General features: G+C 41.7%; 1 protein-coding gene across 6 annotated transcripts in view; it reads left to right on the forward strand.

Annotated features, from left to right (window-relative positions):
- The window catches only part of PHACTR1 (phosphatase and actin regulator 1), a 411,120-nt gene that overhangs the window by 225,607 nt on the left and 161,750 nt on the right, over positions 1–23,763 (forward strand). Inside the window, exon 1 of one of the 6 annotated variants that reach the window (XM_040353736.1) lies at positions 20,287–20,714. The exons of 2 other annotated variants lie outside the window; for them this stretch is intronic. In XM_040353736.1, the coding sequence (XP_040209670.1) occupies positions 20,453–20,714 (262 nt within the window). In that variant the 5' untranslated portion in view covers positions 20,287–20,452. Of the gene's footprint in view, positions 1–20,286; positions 20,715–21,412; positions 21,756–21,885; positions 21,973–23,763 lie in introns of those variants that run through there. 3 more of the 6 variants (XM_040353734.1, XM_040353738.1, XM_040353737.1) reach the window with 3 other exon arrangements.

The raw sequence follows: 23,763 nt of genomic DNA on the forward strand, positions 1-23,763 counted from the left end.
CTCATCTCTAAATGGATTCAGAATACCTTGAGAAAGCATTCTTGTTTTTAACGCAGAGACAATTCTAAATGTATCTGAGTTCCGAAGTCTACGTTATAGACAAAATAAAGCATACAACAGTAAATAGGTTATGTGAACTGTTAACATTTACAACTCCCAATGTTATTTTTGAAGCACGGTACATGGAAGACTTTTAAGTTCATTGTTTTTCCATTCTTGACCTTTAATAGCAATGAAAGTTTCTCTATGACATCCACTTGATTGTGTTTGTTGGGGTCACAATTATTGTCTTTAACACCCATCAACATTTCTATAAATTGCTTACTGAAAAAAAACCTTGTCATATGCTGCGTATTGTAATGTATTATCAGAAAAGGCAAGGGCATGTTATACCTGGCTATAATAATAATAATAACATTGGTAACGTCTATATGATAGAAAGGCTCTTTTTGAGCAAAGTCAGATAAGCATTATTAGCCAAACTAATATATACTTTCAACATTACGGTTCTCTTGGCATATGTTAGGCTCCATTCACATCTCCGCGACAAGCAACGCCGCGTAAACGGCGTATTTTGCCGCGGATAGTGTATCTTTTTTTTTTTTTTTTCAAATTCTTCCCATTGCTGTCAATGGGCGAACGCCAATGTTGCCTGAAAAAAAGGGTCCGGAACTTTTTTTCAGGCGACAGGCGTACGGCGTCTATGAGATGTGAACCATCTCCATAGACAGCAATGGGAATTTCCCCCTCTAGCGGCACAAGCGTCCGGCGTTTTGTCGCCTAGATGTGAATGGAGACTTAGTGTGAACTGGGAGGATATTGTTGTTGTATTAGAGAATAGGAAGCCATACATGTGCAACCAACCATCAAATAGTCTTTCTAAAGTAAAACCTTTCCACAAGCTTGTAAGTTCACATCAGGAAGGAGTACTTGCATATTTGTGCCTTTGGAGGAGCACGCTGGAAAAAAGAAAAAAGAGATCACGAGCGAAAAGATTTTCAGTAGGTAAAATGAAAATCTATCCCAGCCAATACAAACGTTTCCCTAGCAGGCTTGGCAAGCACTGGCCAGGGTCATAAACAAGTCTATTTGTGAACTTTCAATCATTCTCTACTCTCCATAGGCATATTTATTAAAGTAAATTGGTGTACACGTTAAGCAAAGAATCATGAGGAAATCAATATAATCAAAATAGGAACTTTCCCTAAACATGTTTGTATGTTTGAAGAAAACACTGGGGTTGATTTACTAAATAGACTGCGTACTTTGCAAGTGTAGTTGCCCCAGAGTTTAGTAAATGAGGTTCACTTTGCAAAGAACACCCAATCACAAAAAAAGGAAAAAAGGAAATTTGCTTGCACATGATTGGATAATGGATTGGATAAGTCAGCAGAGGCCCCCCTCATTTACAAAGCTCTGGAGCAACTGCACTTGCAAAGTGCCCAGTCTATTTGCCTTTAGTAAACCAGCCCCACAGACTGCTTTAATCAGGAGTGGAAATTTGTCCTTTTACCTGATAGATATTTTGCTAAACTGAGGAAGTTAGCGCTGATTGGCTAACGAAACCTGTCAGCATTGCGTCATCACGCACATGATGCCTCAAAAGGATCTCAGCCCACGGGTAGTGGCAATGAATGGGAAGCGAGGTGGAGTCAACCCGAGCCTAAACAGATGCCGACACATGGAGAGGGACAGATGGGCCCAAGCACCCTGGCTGACCATGCTAAATTGCACAATTGAGTGCGAAGTGGCGGTACGGCAGAGGTAGTGAGACTGCACCTTGTATGGTGTTGCATTATGCACTATGTTTCACTTTTGCACTGGACCCCCCCTGTGAGAAGCAGACTCTATATACAGCTCTTGAGCACAGGTTTTTGGTTACTGGCCGTAATCTCATTTGACATGAATGTCCATTAATGCCTTACTTGACAGAGACTGTGTCAGTTTTGATTTAGTTTCATTTCAGCAATCAACCGGCTATTAGGCATTCTTGACTATCTCCATTATCATACCCTGCCCTACCTGACATGCATGAGACCGACCTACTGAGTCTGATGGAAATAGATAGCACGGATGGAACTATAATGGCTTGCTAGCTACAATTATGAGTACACTATCCAGTTTGGTGAACCTGCTGCTACCTACGTCCATGGACCTTGATTGCTAGATATAGGAGTGAATGATGGTGTGTGTGCAGCTGTGGGAACCTGGGGTGAACAACGTTGTCTCTTTTAATCGTTTTATGGTTGGTGGAGGCTCAACTTTTTGCCTAAATCTTTGTATAATGTGTTTTTTTTTCTAATAAAGCTGATTTAATTGCCCGCAGTGTCCCCTCATGTGACTTGCTTCGGATAATCTTTTTCCCTAAACGGTTGCTAGTAGCATCTTCTAAAACAACAATGATCATAAGACTAACCTGGCAGCAGGGACAGACATACCATATGTGCCTGCTGTACACAACAGCCCCTGACTATTTTTACTAGATGAGGTCAGATGGGTGCTGGGACAGCTCCTACTTTCACATATAGGAAGATCACTTCCACCTACCTTTTATTCAATACATGGCGAATAAGTCTTTTTTCTTAAAGAGCGGTTAAATAGGGGGTTCAGAAATTAGTAATTTGGCAACTCTGTCCGCCACTGCCTGGCAGCATCTGGGTGCACAATCTGTGGCCCTCCAGCTATTGTAAAACTACAAGTGCCATCATGCCTCTACCTTTGGGAGTCATGGTTGTAACTGTCATCCTTGCAATGGCTCATGGGACTTGTAGTTTTGCAACAGCTGGATGGCCACAGGTTGAGCACCTTTGACCTAAGTGGATCTTTGTTACAATGTCAAACATTAAAGGAGTGCAAAAAAAGTGGCACAAGTGAATTCAAAAAGACATATAGCCAGGGGTCAAGTCCTAGGGAAAAAAGTGTGGGAACTCCCACACAAGATCCACTCCCCCACCAAAAAACAATAAATGATGGATAATTTTTTTTTTTTTCGATCCACTGTACCTTAGTAATCCTTTGTTACTGGCCGCTTCCTGTATATGGATTCATCGGGTAGTGTGTGGGTATTCCGTCACTTCCTCGATGCCGCAATGTCTGACACTACCTGATGAATCCATATACATGAAGCGGCCAGTAACATAAAGGATTACTAAGGTTCGCCTGCCCCTGACAGTGACTCGAGCTGGGCATCGCCGCTTAGTGAAGGATTGGCTCGGGCGGCTCGGCTGCTCTAGTCCTGCAAAGGAAACTGCGTTCCTGCTGTGAAAAAAGTGCAGGAACTCCGTTCCCACGCGTTCCCGCAGGACTTGGGCCCTGCATATAGCTAAAGGTTCCCTTGGTTGTATTTTTTTTTTATAGGCTGCATATACACCCCTATAAGCAATGTAACCAATAAAACATCATTGGTCTATTAATAATATTTCTTTGAGTTTAAGAGACAATACAACTTTATTTAGTTCATCTTTCTCCTTCTCTAAAATCTGAAATTCAGCAATGTATGCAGTATGCAAATTGTCCTAAAAGAACATTTATGGTTATTCTATAGCAGCTGTATTGGTGAACTGTTGCTTAATAAGCTTTGAAAAGATGTGAGCATTTTTCACAGCCTGGTAAAATTCTTTACAACTGCTTCCTATTGTCAATCATCATCACTTGTTTGTAAACCAAAGGGGTTTATTCAATGGCGTCAACGGTTTGCGCTTTAAACATGCTACAGTATTTGATATGTGGATATTGCAGCCCATATCTTTGTAACTTAATATAAGATTTATTTAGGATACATACAATAAAACAAAACAAAAAGAAAGATTTCAGATTAGGCCATCTAAAATGATCAGTAATCATGCTTCATACAAACATACAACTTAAAAATGCTAAAGAAAGATACTGTACTTAAATTGCTTTATTAAAATTGTTGGGTAGAGATTTGCAGTTATAAGAAGGAAATCATTGCTTGTCCCTAGGGAAACATCAGCTATATTTATACATTAAAAAAATCCTAGCAGGTAGCGCATCTCATTTGCTGAAAATGGCTGCTGGCAAAATCATCCCTCATTGCCTGAATATTTAACTCTTTTAAGTACTCCCGAGATTCTTAGTTTCCTTCACAGCGATCCTAGGATGATCTTTACAAAAACTTGTTTATGAAACATCATTCTAAGACTAGGATGGCTTGCAACTACTACAGTGTTGTTCAATTATAAAGCAGCTCACAGGCCTGGCAGTAGAGATAGGATTATACCGGTCATAGATAGATCGAATTTTCGCTGGTTCAGCAGGGACTGGCCGAGATTTGATCCATCTATGGGCAGGCTAATTGTACAACCAGCATGTAGGGTTTTGAGCATGCAATATTGCCAGGGGCTATAGCCGCTAGTAGTAATTACTGTATTCTTACTGTAGGAACAAAGATTGTCTCTGGACAGCCGCACTCTGAACAAATTGTAGCCTTTTATTAAAAGAAGGACAGCACTACAAGTCACAGCAAAATAAAATCTGACTGCTGACACGTTTCGCACTGAAACTAGTGCTTAGTCATAGCATGTGTGTATGGGGTCTTAGATGTCAGAAGCCCCAGCATATTTAGAGCAGCCCTCTTTAGGGTTTTCCCCTAAACCCTTTTGCTCCCTGCCCCTCTCGACTGATACATGTTTATGCAGGGAGGTAAAAAGGGAAGGATGAGCATGCAGGGCCAGCACAAAGAGCAGAAAGACACCCAGAAGAGAGAGGGTGGTGCTGGAGAATAGACTCTCCTGGAGTACTCAAATGTTCAAGCAAGTTCAAAGGCACTTTGCAATTTAATAAAAAATATTTTATGGAAAGGAAAAATACTGCAAGTAAATACATATGATGCTCGGTTTTTCTGTGCCGTAACCTGCAATTTTTTAACAGGATGCCCTTAAAGCTGAAGTTTAGTTTTTTATGTAAAAATTCTGAAACTGCAAATTGTACACATGCATAGTTATTGCGCCTTTTTCCTTTTCTGTAAGGTTGACAATATAGCTTGGGCACTTCAGGCTGCTCAACTCAGGGGTCATATGCTTTTCATACCTCCCTCCTAGCATGCCATTATGCTGTTACATTGGTGATTTTGATAGAACGGTTTGATAGGTACCAGTGAAGGACATTTACAACATAATTATAAATATTATCTTTATTACAAAATTATAAAAAAAAATCTTTACACGTTTCCAAATAAAACCAAAGAGATTGGTTTGGATCAATATGATTAAGATGGTATTAAACAATATATCTCTATGCCCTGGTTCACATTTGTACGATTTGACATGCGATTTGACAAATCGGCCGATTTGGCAAATCGGAGGCAATTGCCAGCAGTAGCACCGTCCTATTTGGTGTGACACGACATTTGTGGCGCCGCAACAATTTCAAAAAGTAGTTTCTGTACTACTTTTTGTGATTTTGGGCTGTGATTTACATTGACATCTGTGCAGAAACAAATGTCTCTGAAATTGCGTCTGAAATCGGGACTGACATTCGGGAGTGAAATCGTGTGAGTTCAGCTGAAATCTTGCGAGTTCAGCTGAACTTGCGCGGCTTCATTCCCACAGCTCAGTGTGAACCTGAGCTATATCTACTATGTCGGGAGGTCATCTGTATTGGTATAAGGCTGCATTCACACTTTAGTATAGCGAGAACAAGCGTTCTTGCTCCCAATTCTGGATGAGCGATTTGCATGTGATTTTGTGTGTCACATAGGGCCAGCCGATTCACTTGCATGGGCTGCCCTATGTACCTTTGTCACCCAAAAAGAAACTCCTGCTCCTTTTCGGGTTATAAGCAGATTTTGCCTGCAATTTCACAATGCGAAGTGTGACTGGAGCCTAAGGCCTCGTACACATGCATGGTTTTCTCGGCAAGAAAGCTGCTGGGAGAGCTTTTTGCCGAGAAAACCGTGCGTGTGTATAGTTTCTCGTTGGGAAAACTTGACGAGAAAAATAAAGAACCTGCTTTCTATTTTCTCATCGGGATTCTCTGCAGTATTTTCCTGCCAAGAAAAACGAGCGTGTGTATATGCTCACCTATCCCCGGTAAGCCGCTCGATGAGACTTCGACGCATGCACGGTAGCTTACAAGGCATAGTGTAGGGTGTAGCAAGATGGCAGTGACGGCATCGAATGTGACGAGCGCATGCTCGTCGTAGTCGATTACGTCACCACGTTCTTGCCATATAAAAGAACAGCGATTGAATGGCCTGTGTGTACACTCAGCGAGCAGGAAAGCTTATCAGGAATCTCGTCAGGAAAACCAACATTTTTTTCCTGACAAGATTCCCGGCCGTGTGTACAGGGCTTAAGGAGTAAAGACCATCACCGCACCGAACAGTATGTCTCCTCCCAGTCCTGTCCTGCATTCTCACTGATCATTTGTTGACAGCTTCATTTTTTAAAACATGTAGCAAGTGGGTGATGACAGAAAAGATGGAGTACTGGGGATGGATAGCATGACCCTATTACACTCCCTATTTCTGTCAAAGAAGAAGAATAGTTCCTATAGAGAACTTACAGTGCATAAGGAAAGTATTCGCAGTGCTCCACTTTTTCCACATTTTGTTATGTTATAGCTCTACCAATAATGTCCCATAATGACAACGTGACAGAAGTTTGTTTGAAATCTTTGTTAAATTTCTTAAAAAAATAGCAAGTATTCACAGCCTTTGGCATGTTTGGCACCAATTACAGCCTCAAGTCTTTTTGAGTATGATGCTACAAGCTTGGTACACCTATATTTGGGCAGCTTCTCACTTTTTTTTGTAGGACCTCTTAAGCTCCATCAGGTTGGATGGGGATCGTCGGTGCACAGCCATTTTCAGATCTCTTCAGAGATGTTGCTTTAACTCTGGCTGGGCCACTCAAGGACATTCACATAGTTGTTACATAGCCACTCATTTGTTATCTTGTGCTTAGGGTCATTGTTCTGTTGGAATATGAACCTTCACCCCTGTCTGAGGTCCAGAGCACTCTGGAGCAGGTTTTCATCAAGGAGTTCTTTGTACCTTGCTGCCTTTATCCTTCCCTCAATCCTGACTAATCTCCCAGTTCCTGCCACTGAAAAAAATCCCCACAGTATGATGCTGCCACCAACATGATTCACTGTGGTGGTGGTATTGGCCAGGTGATGAGTGGTGCCTGGTTTCTGCCAGACATGACGCTTGCCTTTCAGGTCAAAAAGTGCAATCTTTGTTTCATCAGATTAGAGAATTTTGTTTCTCATGGTCTGAGAGTCCTTCAGGTACCTTTTGATTGTCATGTGCCTTTTACTGAGAAGTGGCTTCCGTCTGGCCACTATGCCATACAGGCCTGATTGGTGGAGTGCTTCAGAGATGGTTGTTCTTCTGGAAGGTTCTCCACAGAGAAATGCTGGAGCTCTGTTAGAGTGACCATCGGGTTATTGGTCACCTTAGTGACTAAGGCCTTTATTCTTGATCGCTCAGTTTGGCCGGGTGGCCTGCTCTAGCAAGAGTCCTGGGGGGTTCCAAACTTCTTCCATTTATGGATGATGGAGGCCACTGTACTCATTAAAACCTTCGATGCTGCAGACATTTTCTGTACCCTTCCCCAGATCTGTACCTGGATACAATCCTGTCTCAGAGGTCTACAGGCAATTCCTTGGACTTCAGGGCTTGGTTTGTGCTCTGACATGCACTGTTAACTGTGGGACCTTATATAGACAAGTGTGTGCCTTTCCAAATCTCCAATCAACTGAATATACCGCAGACTCCAATCAAGTCGTAGAAACACCTCAAGGATGATCAATGGAAACTGGATGCACCTAAGCTCAATTTTGAGTGTCATTGTAAAGGCTGTGAATACTTATGTACATCTGATTGTTTTTTTTGTTTTTTTTAATACATTTGCAAAGATTTCAAAAAACTTCTTTCACATTGTCACTATGGGGAATTTGTAGAATTTTGAGGAAAATAATGAATTTAATGCATTTTGGTATAAGTCTTTAACATAACAAGCTGTGGGAAAAGTGAAGCGCTGTCAATAATTGCCGGTTCCACTGTATATCTTTACAATAAAATGGTAGCACCTCCTTCATTGCCTCCTTCAAATGCAGAGGAAAATATTAGGCAGGATGGCATATAGATAACATAAAATATAGTACAATAAATACTGCGCATAGTGTAAATTGACTCTAAAAACTATTTTTGTAGAATTTGATAGAGTGGTTAGGCCCCGTACACACGAGAGGATCCATCCGCTGAAAAATCTCAGCGGATCGGTTTCAGCGGATAGATCCCCTGGTGTGTACGTTCCAGCGGATATTTATCCGCGGATATTTCCGAATTCCAGCAGATAAAAATTTGTAGACATGTCTACAAATCTATCCGCTGGAATCGGCACCAGCGGATCGATCCGGTGGTCTGTACAGGCTCACCAGATCGATCCGTCCAAACCCATCCCTCGCATGCGTCGTAATGATTCGACGCATACGTGGATATCCTTATATGACAGCGTCGCGCACGTCACCGCGTCATCATCGCGGCGACGGCGCGACACGTCACCGCGATGGGAATTCGGCGCGGATTTCAATCCGATGGTGTGTACACTCCATCGGATTAAAATCCGCAGAGGATTTATCCGCGGATATGGTCCGGCGGACCGTATCCGCGGATAAATCCTATCGTGTGTACCAGGGCTTAGGGGTTAGAACCACTGTCAGGTCTTTATTGCTGAGTTCCATTAGAGAGATTCACTCTTTAACTTTCCTGATCACCAATGACACTGTGAATGAAAGTAAAAAGATCCAAACTTTTATACTGCCACCAGATGGGAGCAAAGAGCCATACACAGTGAATACAAATGCAGTGCGACCCCTAAGGAGCCTCAAGTGTAAAGGGATCCCCCACCCTGCACAGCCAGGCACACCGCATTTTCACAGCACACTTGAGTCAGAAGAACAATCCAGTGCTCTGTTTTTATATTTTATTGAGGGGAATACAATTGGATAGGGATATTATGGGATGCCCACTTGACTTTCAGCAAAAGGACTCTTCAGGGACACAACTATTTACAGTCTGTGAGAGTGGGTAACCGCTCAAAGAGAACCAGGTAATCTGATTCCTGTGGTCCGAGCCAAGGGTGCAGGCAGTGCAATCAAAATGCAGGTTAGGATGAAGGAAAAAAGCTGGGACAGCCACACTCCAAAAAAACTCCTCCTTTAATTAAAAATCACAAAATACATGCCACAGCAAAAAACAGCACAACAAAAGAAAAGCTGACGTTTCGCACTATGCCTTAGTGCTTCTTCGAGCTATGAAGAAGCACTAAGGCATAGTGCGAAGCGTCAGCTTTTCTTTTGTTGTGCTGTTTTTTGCTGTGGCATGTATTTTGTGATTTTTAATTAAAGGAGGAGTTTTTTTGGAGTGCGGCTGTCCCAGCTTTTTTCCTTCATCCTATATACAGTCTGTATATATACTTATTTTCTGCCTCCTGCACAACTCTTGATTGCAGAACTACCAAAAACGACCAGCTGGCACACTGTTGAATGATCTGACAAAAAGGCTTAGTCAGATAGGTAGCAAAAGTTCATTACAAACAGGGACCCTGAGTCCTTTGTTTGTGTAGCAAATCCTAGTGTCCAGCTGTCCTCCTGTAGCATTACATCTTGAAGGTACTGTCAGCCCACCTGGTTGCAGCTGCCCCTTTCACTAGCCCTCCTGGCTACTCTTTCACAGTCCTCCCAGACTGACTCTGCATCCATCCCAGCTTTTCCTCCCTATTTCCTCCCCGGCAGTGTACTCCTGCTGTCATTGTCCTGCTCACATGCCTCCGGTCAGGACACCTCTGTGTGCCATGGAGATGGTCCCTTCTGCACCTGAACCCAGGCCAGAGGTCACTCCCCCCCCTGCAGAATAGGGGGCACCCTCCAGGGCCACCGACACAGCCTAACATCTCCAGCTTTCACCTGGTCTTCGCTGGGCTGACCCAGAGTATTTGAGGGGGCCTGCCCCCTGCCAACCCATCTGTTGGGGATTGGTTAGGGCCAGGGGTCAAGTCCTGGGGAAAAAAGTGTGGGAACTTCCATCCAAAATCCACTCCCCCACCAAAAAAAAATAAAAAAAAAACGCTCATATGCATAATTACTAAACCGCATGTTTTTTTTTTTTTTTTCGATCCACTGTACCTTAGTAATCCTTTGTTACTGGCCGCTTCCTGTATATGGATTCATCGGGTAGTGTGCAGGTATTCCGTCACTTCCTCGATGCCGCAATGTCTCCTGGGAGCTTTTGTCATTGTTCCCAGGAGACATTGCGGAGGTCTGCCGCGAGTTATTGCGGGATTTAGAAAGAACTTTAAGCAAGTTCTTTCTAAATCCGCGATAATTTGCGGCAGAACTGCCCCTGACAGTGACTCTAGCTGGGCATCGCCGCTTAGTGAAGGATTGTCTCGGGCGGCTCGGCTGCTCTCGGTTGCTCTAGTCCTGCAAAGGGAACTGCGTTCCTGCTGTGAAAAAAGTGCAGGAACTCCGTTCCTACGCGTTCCTGCAGGACTTGAGCCCTGGTTAGGGCCCTCAGAATACGCCAGAAAGCTCCTCTTCACCTTCACTCTCATTCTTCTGGAAGTTTCCAGCAAGTTCCAGAAGAAGTGGGAGGCATCAGAGATGCTATCTGTGCCTTATTCACTTACTTGGCTACCAGCCAAGCCTGAACAATTTTCCTACACTACAGAAAAATCCTATTCTAGTACACTAGAGGGTGCTACACAAACATAGCTCTGAACCCAGAAGAGATCTTGAGTAGGACTACCTGTACAATTTACACTGGTAACCGCACATTAGAGTGTTTACTGCTCACAGGGATTGATGTGTGCCCTGGATGCAGACAGTTTGTATCCAGGGCTGCTCATCCATTCCTGTAAACTAGTAAATGCTTGGATGTGTGGCTACCAGTGTACAGCCAAAGCCTGTCATTAAATTGTACAGGCAAATCTATGCAAACACCTTTCACTGCTGAAAAAAAAAAGAAAGTGGGTACAAAATTTTAACACTATATATATATATATATACCTGCCCCCTGGACCCTGTCCCCTCTCAATTACTGCGACCACCTTTCCTGCTCTATCCTCAACTCCCTAACCCACATCTTCAACCTCTCCCTCTCCTCCGGCACCTTTCCTTCCCCACTCAAACATGCACTGGTTACCCCCATACTTAAAAAAAAACCTCACTAGACCCCACCTGTTTAAATAACTGCTCTCGTTTGCCTCCAAGCTCATCGAACGCCTTGTCTATGACCGAATGAGTCGCTACCTCACGGACAACAACCTTCTCGACCCCCTACAGTCTGGCTTCCGCCCACACGTCACGGACAACAACCTTCTCGACCCCCTACAGTCTGGCTTCCGCCCACAATATATACTAAAACTGCCCTACTAAAACTCACCAATGACCTACTAACTGCTAAAACCAATGGTCATTACTCCATACTCTTAGACCTCTCTGCTGCCTTTGACACACTTGACCACCTGCTCCTCCTCAGCAAATTACACTCCCTTGGCCTCCGTGATTCTGCTTTATCCTGGTTCTCCTCCTACCTATCTTAGTGCACTTTCAGTGTCACTTACAACTCCATCGCCTCGGCTCCTCTTCCTCTTACTGTTGGGGTACCCAAGGCTCGGTCCTTGGGCCTCTCCTATTCTAACTCTATACCTCTTCCCTGGGCCAGTTAATAACCTCCCATGGCTTCCAATACCACCTCTATGCCAATGACACCCAGATCTATCTTTCCACTCCTCAATTCACCCCCTCCATCTCCTCACCAATCTCAAACTTACTGAATGACATATCGTTATGGATGTCACACCACTTCCTCAAACTCAATCTTTCTAAAACTGAGCTTGTTATTTGTCTTCCTTCACGGCCCCCCCCCCCCCCCCTCATGACTTCACCACTAATATCAACAACACAACCATTGGTCCCGCCACACATGCCAGGGTCCTGGGTGTAATCCTTGACTCTGACCTCTCCTTAATCCTTGACTCTGACCTCTCCTTCAGCCCCCATATCCAATCACTGGCTAAGTCCTGCCGCCTTAACCTCCGCAACATCTCCAGAATTTGGCCCTTCCTGACTAATGACACCACAAAGCAACTTATTCACTCCTTGATTATTTCCCACCTTGACTACTGCAACTCTTTCCTTAATGGCCTATCCCCCCTTTAGTCTATTAGGAATTCTGCTGCTAGACTAATACACCTCACTAACCGATCCATGACTGCTGCTTCTCTCTGCCAATCCCTTCACTGACTTCCCCTACCACACCGTGTAAAATAAAAAATGCTAACCATAACATATAAGGCCATTCACAACATCGCCCCCATCTACATCACCAAACTCATCTGCAGATATCGCCCAAATCGTCCCCTCGGCTCCTCCCAGGACCTCCTGCTCTCTAGCTCCCTTGTTACCTCCTCCCATGCTCACCTTCAGGACTTCTCCAGAGCTTCTCCCATCCTCTGGAACTCCCTGCCCCAGTATGTCGGATCAGCACCTACCCTGTCCACCTTTAGGAGATCCCTGAAAACTAATTTATTCAGGGAAGCCTATCCTACACCCACCTAACATCTGTCCCCCAGCCATCCCCATCAAATCATTCTCTGCAGCTATTTCCTTTTGTACCATCACCCCCTCCCTTTAGAATGTAAGCTCTACAAACAGGGCCCTCCTGTACCCTTTGCATTTAACTGTACTATAATTGTGTTGTCCCTCCTATACATTGTAAAGCGCTGCGTAAACTGTTGGCGCTATATAAATCGTGTATAATAATAATAATAATAATAATAATAATAATAATAATAAATAATAGTATAAATATATATATATATATCAGGCAAAGTCCATTAATCCAGTAATATCTTCTGTGAACCACACACAATCCAACGGTGAATGATAACAAATGAGTGACATAACACCACGTGGACCCTCCACCAGACACACTATGTCTTCCCCTCCCAGAGCGGCTCCTAATTGGACCAAGTAGCACCTTCCCCTTTGGGGTCTCAATCCAGGATCTTTAAGCTCCCAAAAGTAAACTCCTGCAAACGTGATCTTTTATAAATGATGGCAACATAAGGGTAAAAAAGGAACTAGCATAGTGTAATACTGTAAAACTAAATTTATTTAAAACACAAGCAATTATTCCACTCACATTTAGGAATTCACTATCCCTTTTTTTTTTTTTTTCTGGAGGGTGATGGAGGGTAAGCATAAGAGAAGAGGGAGGATAAAGGAGAGGGAGAGAGATAAAAAGGTGTAGGATAGACCCAAATCGAGAATGTTGTCATTAATGTTGTTTTGTATATTTAAGTTATGTTGAGTGTATTTAAAGGTGAATTTTTGGTATACATTTAATACAAATGTAATATAATGTGAATTGTGTATGTTTTAAAAAAATTTTTGAAATAAAAACAAATAGAAACTCAAACACTATCCCTGGTGCATACAGGTGATGAACTTGAAAATATATAAATCTGTCCCTGGGGTCACAAAATCATCTGCAAGTCCTTGCCCCTGCTGCCCTCATGGGTGATCGTGTACTTCCTACAAACGATGTGATGACATCACAATCCCCATCCCGATGCGTTTCTTCACTCACATGCGACTTTACTATACTCCCACTAAGGGGTCACTGTTTTATTTTTATTTTTTGTATTTTTTACCTTTCACTGCTGAGTGCAGATATATGCTAGTTTTTTGCAGTCTCTGTGCCTGTATAAAAAGTCCTAACAAAGGATTTCCCTCAAATTGAAAACATATCCTCTCACTATCAAGTCTTCAGGACAAGAAGTAAAGAAAAAGTCTCCCTAATGAGACGCAGATGATAAAAAAAAAAGAAGAAAAACTGACCGGTTAAACCTCTTCTACTTTATCCAAAACAAGGAAAACAAGTTTTGCCTTTAGGTATACTGTTCATTAAACCATGCCTACAGAACTTAATTTACCTTCTTATATTCCTCTGAATAGGTCATTTAATATTTCATTTTCCTATTCATTGAGATTGCGTACGTTTTGTGCTGCCATGTTCCAAGTATTTGCTTGCTACAGTCATACATTGTTTACTTTTAACATTCCTGTAACTAATCTGCACATTGTTGAAATGCCATAGCTGGACTTCCCCTGCCCAATACTCCTGGTGACAGCTTTTCAGTTGTTCATAGTGTCTGTTATACAGGGGCGAGATGAGCTGCACATGTTCAGCACATGTCATCTGTACGTCGCTTTTCCACGTGGAGAAAATTGCACTGACCTGGAACATTAAAATGTGTCATGTAGGCACAACGGAATTTAGATTACAAGCATGGTGATGCTTATTTTAGGAAAGTGTGGAGAATATCAATTAAAAGAGAATGGTTGCTCTTATTTAATACATATATTTTGATTCCCTATCGACTATAAGAACATAATGCCCTATGATAGCAAACAGGAGGAGTTCACCTAGTTCTTCCTTTTCACTGTATTTGTTTAAGGCTACATTCACATGGGCATCCGTGATGGCATAGTTTGCTGTTCTCAAAGGCAGTTCAAAGCCGTCTCTGGATTAGGGTTGCCACCTCATCCCTTTAAACCTGAACACATATGAATTACACAGGTTCTGAGGCTAATTTAATTCAGATAGGGCACAAAGTGAGTTTAATTACCTTAATCAGCCACAGAACCTGCGTAATTAATACGTGTTCAGTTTTAAAGGGATGAGGTGGCAACGGTACTCTGGATGCAGCTGTACTCCTATGGCCACATACAAACTGGCCAATTGCAGTCAGTCTGTGCACGGCTGGAAATTCTGCAACCATGACAAAAGGAGGGGGGGGGGGCATTAACAAAAGGAAAAATACCAGCTTTGTGGTATAAATAGTGACACATTTTCAGTGCGCTGAATTAACAATGTTATAAGACAAGCACCAACACAATAGCACAAAGCACTTGTTCCAATGTTCTAATTTAAAAACAGTTTTAAAATATACAGCATTACCAGAGTGATGTAAATACTGTAGTTAAATAGGATGGACAGCGATGATTAGCAATGGAGCAAGGAGAGGAGAGGGGTATGTGTATGGCTGGCCAGAGAGGTGCAGCAATGCAGGAACAAGAGAAGGATAACATTTAGAATGATCCCAGTGGAAGATTAACATTTTGGAGCATGCCAGACAAGTGTGCTTGAATCTGGTGCACCACTATCACCATTTGACAAATTAATAAACTGTCATGCGCCACTTTTATTATTTAGGTGGAAAAAAGTAATAGGTCAAAAGGAGTGTGCATGTAAGGAGCTATTAAGCTCCGATACTATGTGGAGGTGTCAGAGCTTGGCTCATTCAGAACAACCAAGCAGTTTGGTTTTGCAGGGGCAATAAAGCTGTGCCAAGGACAAATCCAGTAAAGTAGTGTCTTCTGAAGGCTTTCTTAAGCCCTGTACACACGATCGGACCTTTGTCCGACCAAAATCACATCGGAATTCCGTCAGAATAAAATAGAACATGTTCTCTATCTAAACTCAGATTGAATTCATCGGAATTTCCAATAGAATTACTCCGATGGGGCATACACACGGTCGGAATTTCGGATGGAAAAAGTCCGTCTGACTTTTTCCATCGGAAATTACGATCGTGTGTACGGGGCTTTAGTCTTTTTTACTTCTTAGGAACCCCCTCAAATAATTGTAGGCTTGTAAGGAATCCTACTAAACCCAAACCATCTGGGGTCAATGGGAAAAAGTTTTCTTACATTGGTGGTCAGTAGAAAGAGTGAAACCCACAAAGAGGTGGTCAGAATGCCACCCCTACAGACAGCTAAGAAATGTAATTGGTGTCATGCTGCTGGAACTAACAAGTGGCCTTGGCAGACACCATCAAATGGAAAGTCAATTAGCCACAGCTTAAGAAACCCTTAGCAACCTCTAGAAGAACCCTAGGGTTCCACAGAACCCTGGTTGAGAATGGCTTGCTTAGGCAATAAAAGTGAAGCAAAGAGAGAGAAAAAAACAAACCAAGCAGCCCTAGTCTTACTGCACCGGATGTTTATATTTAAAGTAATGCTGGGAATGCCATTATAAGCCCAAAATAATTTGAAGTGTATTCTCCTCATATGTGTTTTTTGGTTAAAAGAAGTTTCACCCTCATGTTGTGAATAGATATTCAATGTTTATAATGCAGGTCACAAAAAAAAGTAATATAATAGTAACTTATGTTATGTGCACCAGTGCACTGCAATGTCATATATATTGTTTACTCCTCAAAACAATGCAGGTAGCCTATTGATATGTGTTGTGTTCCCAGGAAAGCGTGGGTGTATTTTATTTTCCAAAAGTAGGTGTGTTGGCAGACCATTCAAAATTAACGGACTGCCCTAATACATCACATTTTAACATGGAACATTATACCTGCAGTGTTTTATTATCCTTTTTCAAAGCCCTAAGTCATGTGGCTTTCTCCTGCTCAGTTCTTCTGTTATCAACATGATAACTTCTGACCAGTACTCTGACAACTGTGATAAAAACCAGCCTGAATTTTGTGTCAGAGTGGGTGCTATAAATAGATTAGCAGAGAGCATGTCTATTCACAGCATAGCTATGCAAGTTTTTGCCTATGTGGAGAGGGGGTGTGTCTTTTCTCCAATCAGCTGTCTCACAGTGTATTCACACCCACAGGTGAATCAGGGAGAGAAAATTCTAACAGGATGGGCACTTTCTTAACAGTATATAAAGCTGAAGACAGCAGCTATATATGTAAAATGTATGTAAGAGGATGTATGTTGACTTCACTGGGTATATGTGAGGGTTAACATTCACTTTTAAATGCATCACTGCTGAAATGTGAGCCTTGCCTTAAAGTATAAGTGCACTCATCCATTTTTCTCATCTTTCTGACCAAAACTAGCCCACCCTCCCCAGATGCCTACTTACCTTGATTATCCTGCACTGGGAGTCTTCAGCATGCTCAATCTGCTTGCAAAGAAGCTCCCCATTAAATATATATATTTATATAAATATAAATTTGATAAAATATGCTACTAATATTACGTGACATAAAACATTCCAACTACCAGCATTTTTTTACAGGGTCTCTGCTTATAGAAAACATATGTTTTGGAGTTTAAAGTGCATTTTCATGTCCAAAATTCAGTGAAATTTGTTTTTCTAATAATTTCTAGCTCCAGACTCCACTGTTGCTTCCTGTCATTACCAGCCACTCTGTAATGATTGCAGAAAGAGGTAGTGTGTCACACATATTCCCAGAACTCAAAATGGTTACTGATAGGGTGAAAGATCAGTCACAGTGCTACAGTAAGCATCTAGTGACTGGCATTCTGTTGGTGTTGGCAACATGCCACTCACTGTGGAAGAACAAGATAGAATTCCTCTATTTAAACCCATCTCCTAGAGGAAGTGAACCATCAAATGTACATTTCTGTAACCAGTTATAGGTTACACAATACTGTTTTTCTCAACTGTCAGATCTCAACAACATGAATGTCTGCTTTAAAGGATAGTGTGTTTTATGATTTTTGAGTATGAATTATAAAAAAAAATATATACATGTGGGCAGCCATGTTTAATCATTTCACATGCAGGTATTGCTTTCATCTTTGAAGTCTTTAGTGATCCATCCCTGAATGCAAGTCTATGAATTGGCCAACCCACTGAGTCCAAGGCTGACATATTTTTCTAAAAGAGTTGGAAATCTTCACACAATAAATTGTGTATTTACTTTGATTACGCAATCATGTGAAAAGAAAATTATTGTTCAATTTGACTACCTAATTATGTGCAGATAAAATGCGTAAATGGGAATTAGATTTTCGGATTAAAGTGAATATTCAAACAATTTATTGAATGAAGATTCTCAACTCTTTAAGTATATCTGCCTTTTTAATTCAACAAAAATTAGGTTGATGCTTGGAACTGACATCCAGTAGTGGCAATGGGGTTGATTTACTAAAGGAAAATAGACTGTGCACTTTGCAAAGTGCAGTTTCACTCTGCGAGAGCAGTTGCTCCAGGGCTTAGTAAATGAGGAAAATCTCTGCTGAATTCCATCATCAAATCATATGCAAGCAAAAGGGCTGTTTTTTTTTCCTTTGCATGTGATTAGGGTATTCTTTGCAAAGTGAAGCTTTACCTCATTTACTAAGCTCTGGCGCAACTGTATTTGAAGAGTGCAACTGCACCTTGGAAAGTGCACAGTCTATTTGCCTTTAGTAAATCAACCCCATTGGGTCAGGTAATGAGTCAGTCAACAGTAAATTTAAACATGTAAGGGACAGACATAGATTGATACTTAGACAAAACAGCAAAAAAAAAAAAAAATGTAATAAAAAAAGGAGAAGCTTGGATTTACCACTTGGTCTTATACTGACATCGCCTTTCTATGTTTCTATGTTTCTTAGTTGCAGGAAAAACATAATGGCCCGTTTTATTGTTACTTTTTGAATATACAAACGGGTGTACAAACTGTTTTTCTCTCTCTCTCTATATATATATACTGTGTATATATATATATATATATATATATATATATATATATATATATATATATACTGTATATATATACTGTGTATTTATACATTATTTCTTTAATATATATTATTAGATGCCAATGTTTTTCCAGTGCATTATAGCTCAGAAGTCAGGACAGCTAACCGCTTGCCTTGAGGCTAAAATTTCTGAATGTGCTGTCTACGAGGCTGATTTACTAAAGAAGTTAAAAAGGTTCACAGAAAAAAACAAAAAGATGAAGTTATTCACTTCAATTATCCAATCATATGCAGATGAAATAAATTGAGACAGTTATCTAAATGAAGTTGTAAAGGGCATTGCTAAACCTTGGCATTTGCCCCAAGTCTTCTACACAGCACTTTTTGCTGTCATTTCAGGTTTGATTTTATAGACAAACATATTTCTTTGATTAAATTTGATTTAGACTTTAGAAAAAAAAAATTGTACCTCTGCCTAGCTGAAACTGCTACTTCCCCACACAAGTTAATGAGACAATGAGGAGTGATTTCTAAAGGAGTTGAGAATGTTCACTAAAAAAAAAAAAAAAAACCGCGGGTTCTCTTCAATTATCCAATCATGTACAGATGAAATAAACAAGAATTAACTTTTCTCATGGTTGGACAATTAAAGAAAATCCTAATGTTTTGTGAACATTCTCATCTCCTTTAGTAAATAGGCCTCATTGTCTCATTTACTTGTGTGTTAAAAGCACTTTCAGCTATACATATGTACAACAACAAAAAAATTACATTAATTCAAAATCAAATTTATTCATAGAAATATGTTTGTCTACAAGATCATACCTGGAATGACAGCAAAAAAATTGCTGAGTCGAAGACTGGGGGAAATTGCCAAGGTTTAGCAATGCCCTTTCTGACTACATATAGATATCTGTGACAATTATTATTATAATACAGGATTTAAATATTCCCGACAGTTTACACATCGATTTACAACATAAACGCAGACATTACAATTACAATACAGTTTAATACAGTAGGAATCAGTGAGCCCTGCTCGTAAAGCCTCGTACACACGAGACACACACAAGAAACTTGCTGGGATTTTTTTTTTGCCGAGGAAACCGGTCGTGTGTACATTTTTCGACAAGGAAACTGTCGGGGATCCCGTCGAGCCAAAAAGAGAGCATGTCTTCTTTTTCCTTGACGGGAATGGAGAAACTTGCCTTGTCGAGTTCCTTGATAGCCTAACAAGGAACTCGACGAGGAAAACGATGTGTTTCGCCAGTTGAGTTCCTCGGTCGTGTGTACGAGGCTTTAGAGCTTACAATCTAAGAGGCACGCTATTCTATTTACTTTTCATACAACACTTGAGGTGATTGCTGGGACCTTGAAGGGGACATACGCCGAATGCTTGTCCTGAAAAATTGTATGTTAGTGCAAATAAAAAACGTATCACGGACAGTACTCAAATGCTTTTTTTCATACAATGTGGGTTATGATGATAATCATCGCTTTTTAGCTAAACCTGGTGGACAAATGTATTTCTGTTTCATCGGCATTCTTAGAATTAACACTTCACAAAAAAAATGGGGGGGTGTAAGAACCCCCCCCCCCCCCCCCCCCGAAGAAAGCCAGCCAGCTCCCCATTGTGTGGTGTAAAGCTGTACAGTTGTGCAGAATGTGAAGAGAAGTAAGGTCAGCTGGTGAATGGTGGGGGAGACAGGACAAGATGATAGTGGGAGGGGGGGTTGGGCGGCTATGATTTATGTGAGAATGAGATGCTGGTATGACAGGTACAGTCAGAGGAATGTTATTCTAGAGGAGCTTCATCCACCCTGGATGTGCTAGGATTGGTACAAGCACTTTCCAGAGGTCATGCAAGTCTTGGGGCTGCTCTCCTCCCCCTCTAGTCCTGCTTGAGAATGTGTGTGTGTGTGTGTGTGTGAGATGACTGCTAAGAGCAGAGGGACGGATGGCGGATCTCACACACTCCAACTACAACAGCAGGCAGCCTGGGATGTTCTCTTTGCCTTCCTTTGGCTGCAGGGAGAGCTCTGTACTGCCTGGCACTGGAAGAGGCGACAAACAGAAGAAGAAATCCTTCTATTTAGTCAGGATGAAGCCTCTGAAAGAGCCCATCAACAACAACGTGTCCTTTGTCATCCACTGTCACATAGGGAAGGAGATCAAGCACATTTGCAGCAACTGCAGTCGCGGAGAAGAAGCTCGAGAGGGTGAGTAAAAAGGATGTGAGTTGGCTGTGTGTGTGCAGTTTGTCTGCATTGTCTTCCTCATGACGGTCTTCTTCTCCGAATCCTGGTGCTCGGGGCAGCCTGATAGACGTAGCATCAGGGCGGACGCCACTACCGGACGCTGCTGCCTATGGCACCTTTGGCACTCCAGCTGTTGTGGAACTACAAGTCCCATGAAGCATTGCAAGACTCTGATGGCCACAGGCATGACTCCTAGAGGCAGAGGCATGATGGGATTTCTAGTTTCATCGCCGTAGACCAAAGCTGTCTACGTGTATGTAACATAATAGGGTACATTGTGTGAAGGTGGGTCACACATGCCCTCAACTCTTTATATATGATTCCAAGAGGGCCTACATAAAGGGCCTCATGCCATATGATGGACTAGCTGTCACCTGAAGACCCCGTGTCACCCTGGTGGCCAAACAGAGAACATCAGATAAAGCCTTCACTTCCATAACATGGCACAATGGAGTTTGTAGCTGCTCCGTGTGCCGCGCTGCCACCCACAATCAGGATAGTTGTCATTTGTGTGGAGGGCTAATGGATTGCCATTGTTATTGCTAGTGTGGAGGGAGGGAAATGCCCTGGGGATGTGAGTTTTGAAGGTCAGAGGGAGGAGTGGTGTCTCTGGGGTACACCTCTCTATAGTGCGTGAGTTCATGTCATCACCTGCCTCACACTGAATCAAGTGGATGATGGATACCATTCTGAATTGCCACAATGAGAAGTGAAAGCTACAAAACAACCATTGATTTCTGACAAGGCAACATCCCGAAAGGCTTGAGTCAATGAGTTGTACAGCATCTGCAGTGTAGTCTGGTTTGGTCCAGCAGGTATTCCCATGTGGTGGATCCCCTCGTTAGAAAGGCGAGAAGGCACAGAGGAGGATGGCAATCATACACAAGCCACTGGCTAATCAGTTGCGCAGTATGCTGATCATTACTGAAGTGTGAGGAGATTCAACTGCCTATGACAGCCAACTCTCAGGAATCCAAGTAGAGATTTACAGAGCTACAGCCAGTAAGTGTGTGCAGTCTTTAAAAAAGAAAAAAAAATCCTCTATCCCTGGAAGGCATGCAAATAATATACTAGAAGGTATGTTTGCTAGGTTAATTGATAACAAAAAAAAAGGAACTGAGTAAATACTAGCATATAGCATATGCACTTTGCTTTGGGCAGCACATTTGCCATTGGTGTGTGCAGCCTTTATCAGGTGCAACTGCAGGAGAGATCTAAGGTAGTAATATCATTTTTTTTATATTTATTACATTGTTTTGAAATACTAGATGTGTACGGTTTGCAGACAGAATTCGAACCTTATCTTCATATAAACAGAAATTAAAAATATTTAAATAATTGGAATAATATCATTTTAGCCGTTGTATCGCCTTCTATGCTGCTCACTAGAATCAATTTACAGAACATTCAGAGGTGTTTGTTCTCCAATTAAACCTTATTAAAAGAGAGGATTACACCGGGGGGCATACTGATGGGCAGAACATTAAAAATGTTGAAAACATTATATATATATATATATATATATATATATATATATATATATATATATATATATATAGTATCTCACAAAAGTAAGTACACCCCTCACATTTTCGTAAATATTTTATTATAACTTTTCATGTGACAACACTAAAGAAATGACACTTTTCTACAATGTAAAGTAGTGAATGTAAAGCTTGTATAACAGTGTAAATATGCTTTCCCCTCAAAAGAACTCAACACACAGCCATTAATGTCTAAACCGCTGACAACAAAAATGAGTACACCCCTAGGTGAAAATGTCTAAAGTGCATTATCGCATATAAAAATGTTTATTAATTAGAATAGAATAAAAGCAATGGTCCTACTCACAAAACGAGCATAGCTATAGACGGACCACCTAGGCTCTGAAGAAAGGGGTGCGCCCCAGAAACACGTCAGCTGTTTGAGGGATCGTCTGATCCTCTCGTTATCAAGTCCCACCTGTAGGGGCCAGGAGAGGCAGTTTGTTTGTCAGAAAAGCATATATGAGTAGAACCATTGCTTTTATTCTAGTCTAATTAATAAACATTTTTATATGCAGTAAGGCCCCTTTCACACGGGGCAGTGGAGGTGACGTGACGGTATAGCGGCGCGATTTTTTTTTATACCTATATATTCGGCCACTAGCGGTGCGGTTTTAACCCCCGCTAGCGGCTGAAAAAGGGTTAATACCGCCTGCTCCTATACCGCTCCTTCCCGTTGAAATCAATGGGAAACCGCAGTAATACCGCCCGCAATGCGCCTCTACAGATTGATTTCAACGGGAAGGAGCGGTATAGGAGCGGTAAACACCCCGATCCTATACCACTCCAAAGATGCGGCTAGCAGGACTTTTGGAGCCTCGGGGGCTTTCACATTGAAGCCTGCAGGGCACGATTTTTACAGGCGTTATAGCAGCACTATTTTTAGAGCTGAACCGCCTGAAAAACGTGTCAGTGTGAAAGGGGTCTAATGCACTATGTCAGTGCGCCCTCCTTTCTTTCTTTTTCTCTTTAGCCATATTAACACCCATTGTTCTAAGGAGGATTGCAAGACTATAGATCTTGCCTTAAGGACTGGACTACACTACCCGTGTTTAGCGAAACACCAGAGTGCAGGGGATATTTGTTCTGTTGTCTTAAATTACATAGTTACATAGTTAGTCAGGTTGAAAAAAGACACAAGTCCATCTAGTTCAACCCAAAAAAATACAATACCATATACACAATCCTTCACTCACAGTTGATCCAGAGGAAGGTGAAAAACCCCAGCAAAGCATGTTTCAATTTGCTATAGCAGGGGAAACTGTTGCTTCCTGATCCCCCAAGAGGCAATTGTATTTTCCCTGGATCAACTTTACCTATAAATGTTAGGCCTCGTACACACGATCGGAATTTCCGATGGAAAAAGTCTGACTGACTTTTTCCATCGGAAATTCCGACCGTGTGTATACCCCATTGGAGAAATTCCATCGAAAATTCTGATAAATTCCATTCAAATGAGATTACAT

Source organism: Rana temporaria, chromosome 5 (genome assembly GCF_905171775.1).
Source record: "Rana temporaria chromosome 5, aRanTem1.1, whole genome shotgun sequence".
Lineage (NCBI taxonomy): Eukaryota > Metazoa > Chordata > Amphibia > Anura > Ranidae > Rana > Rana temporaria.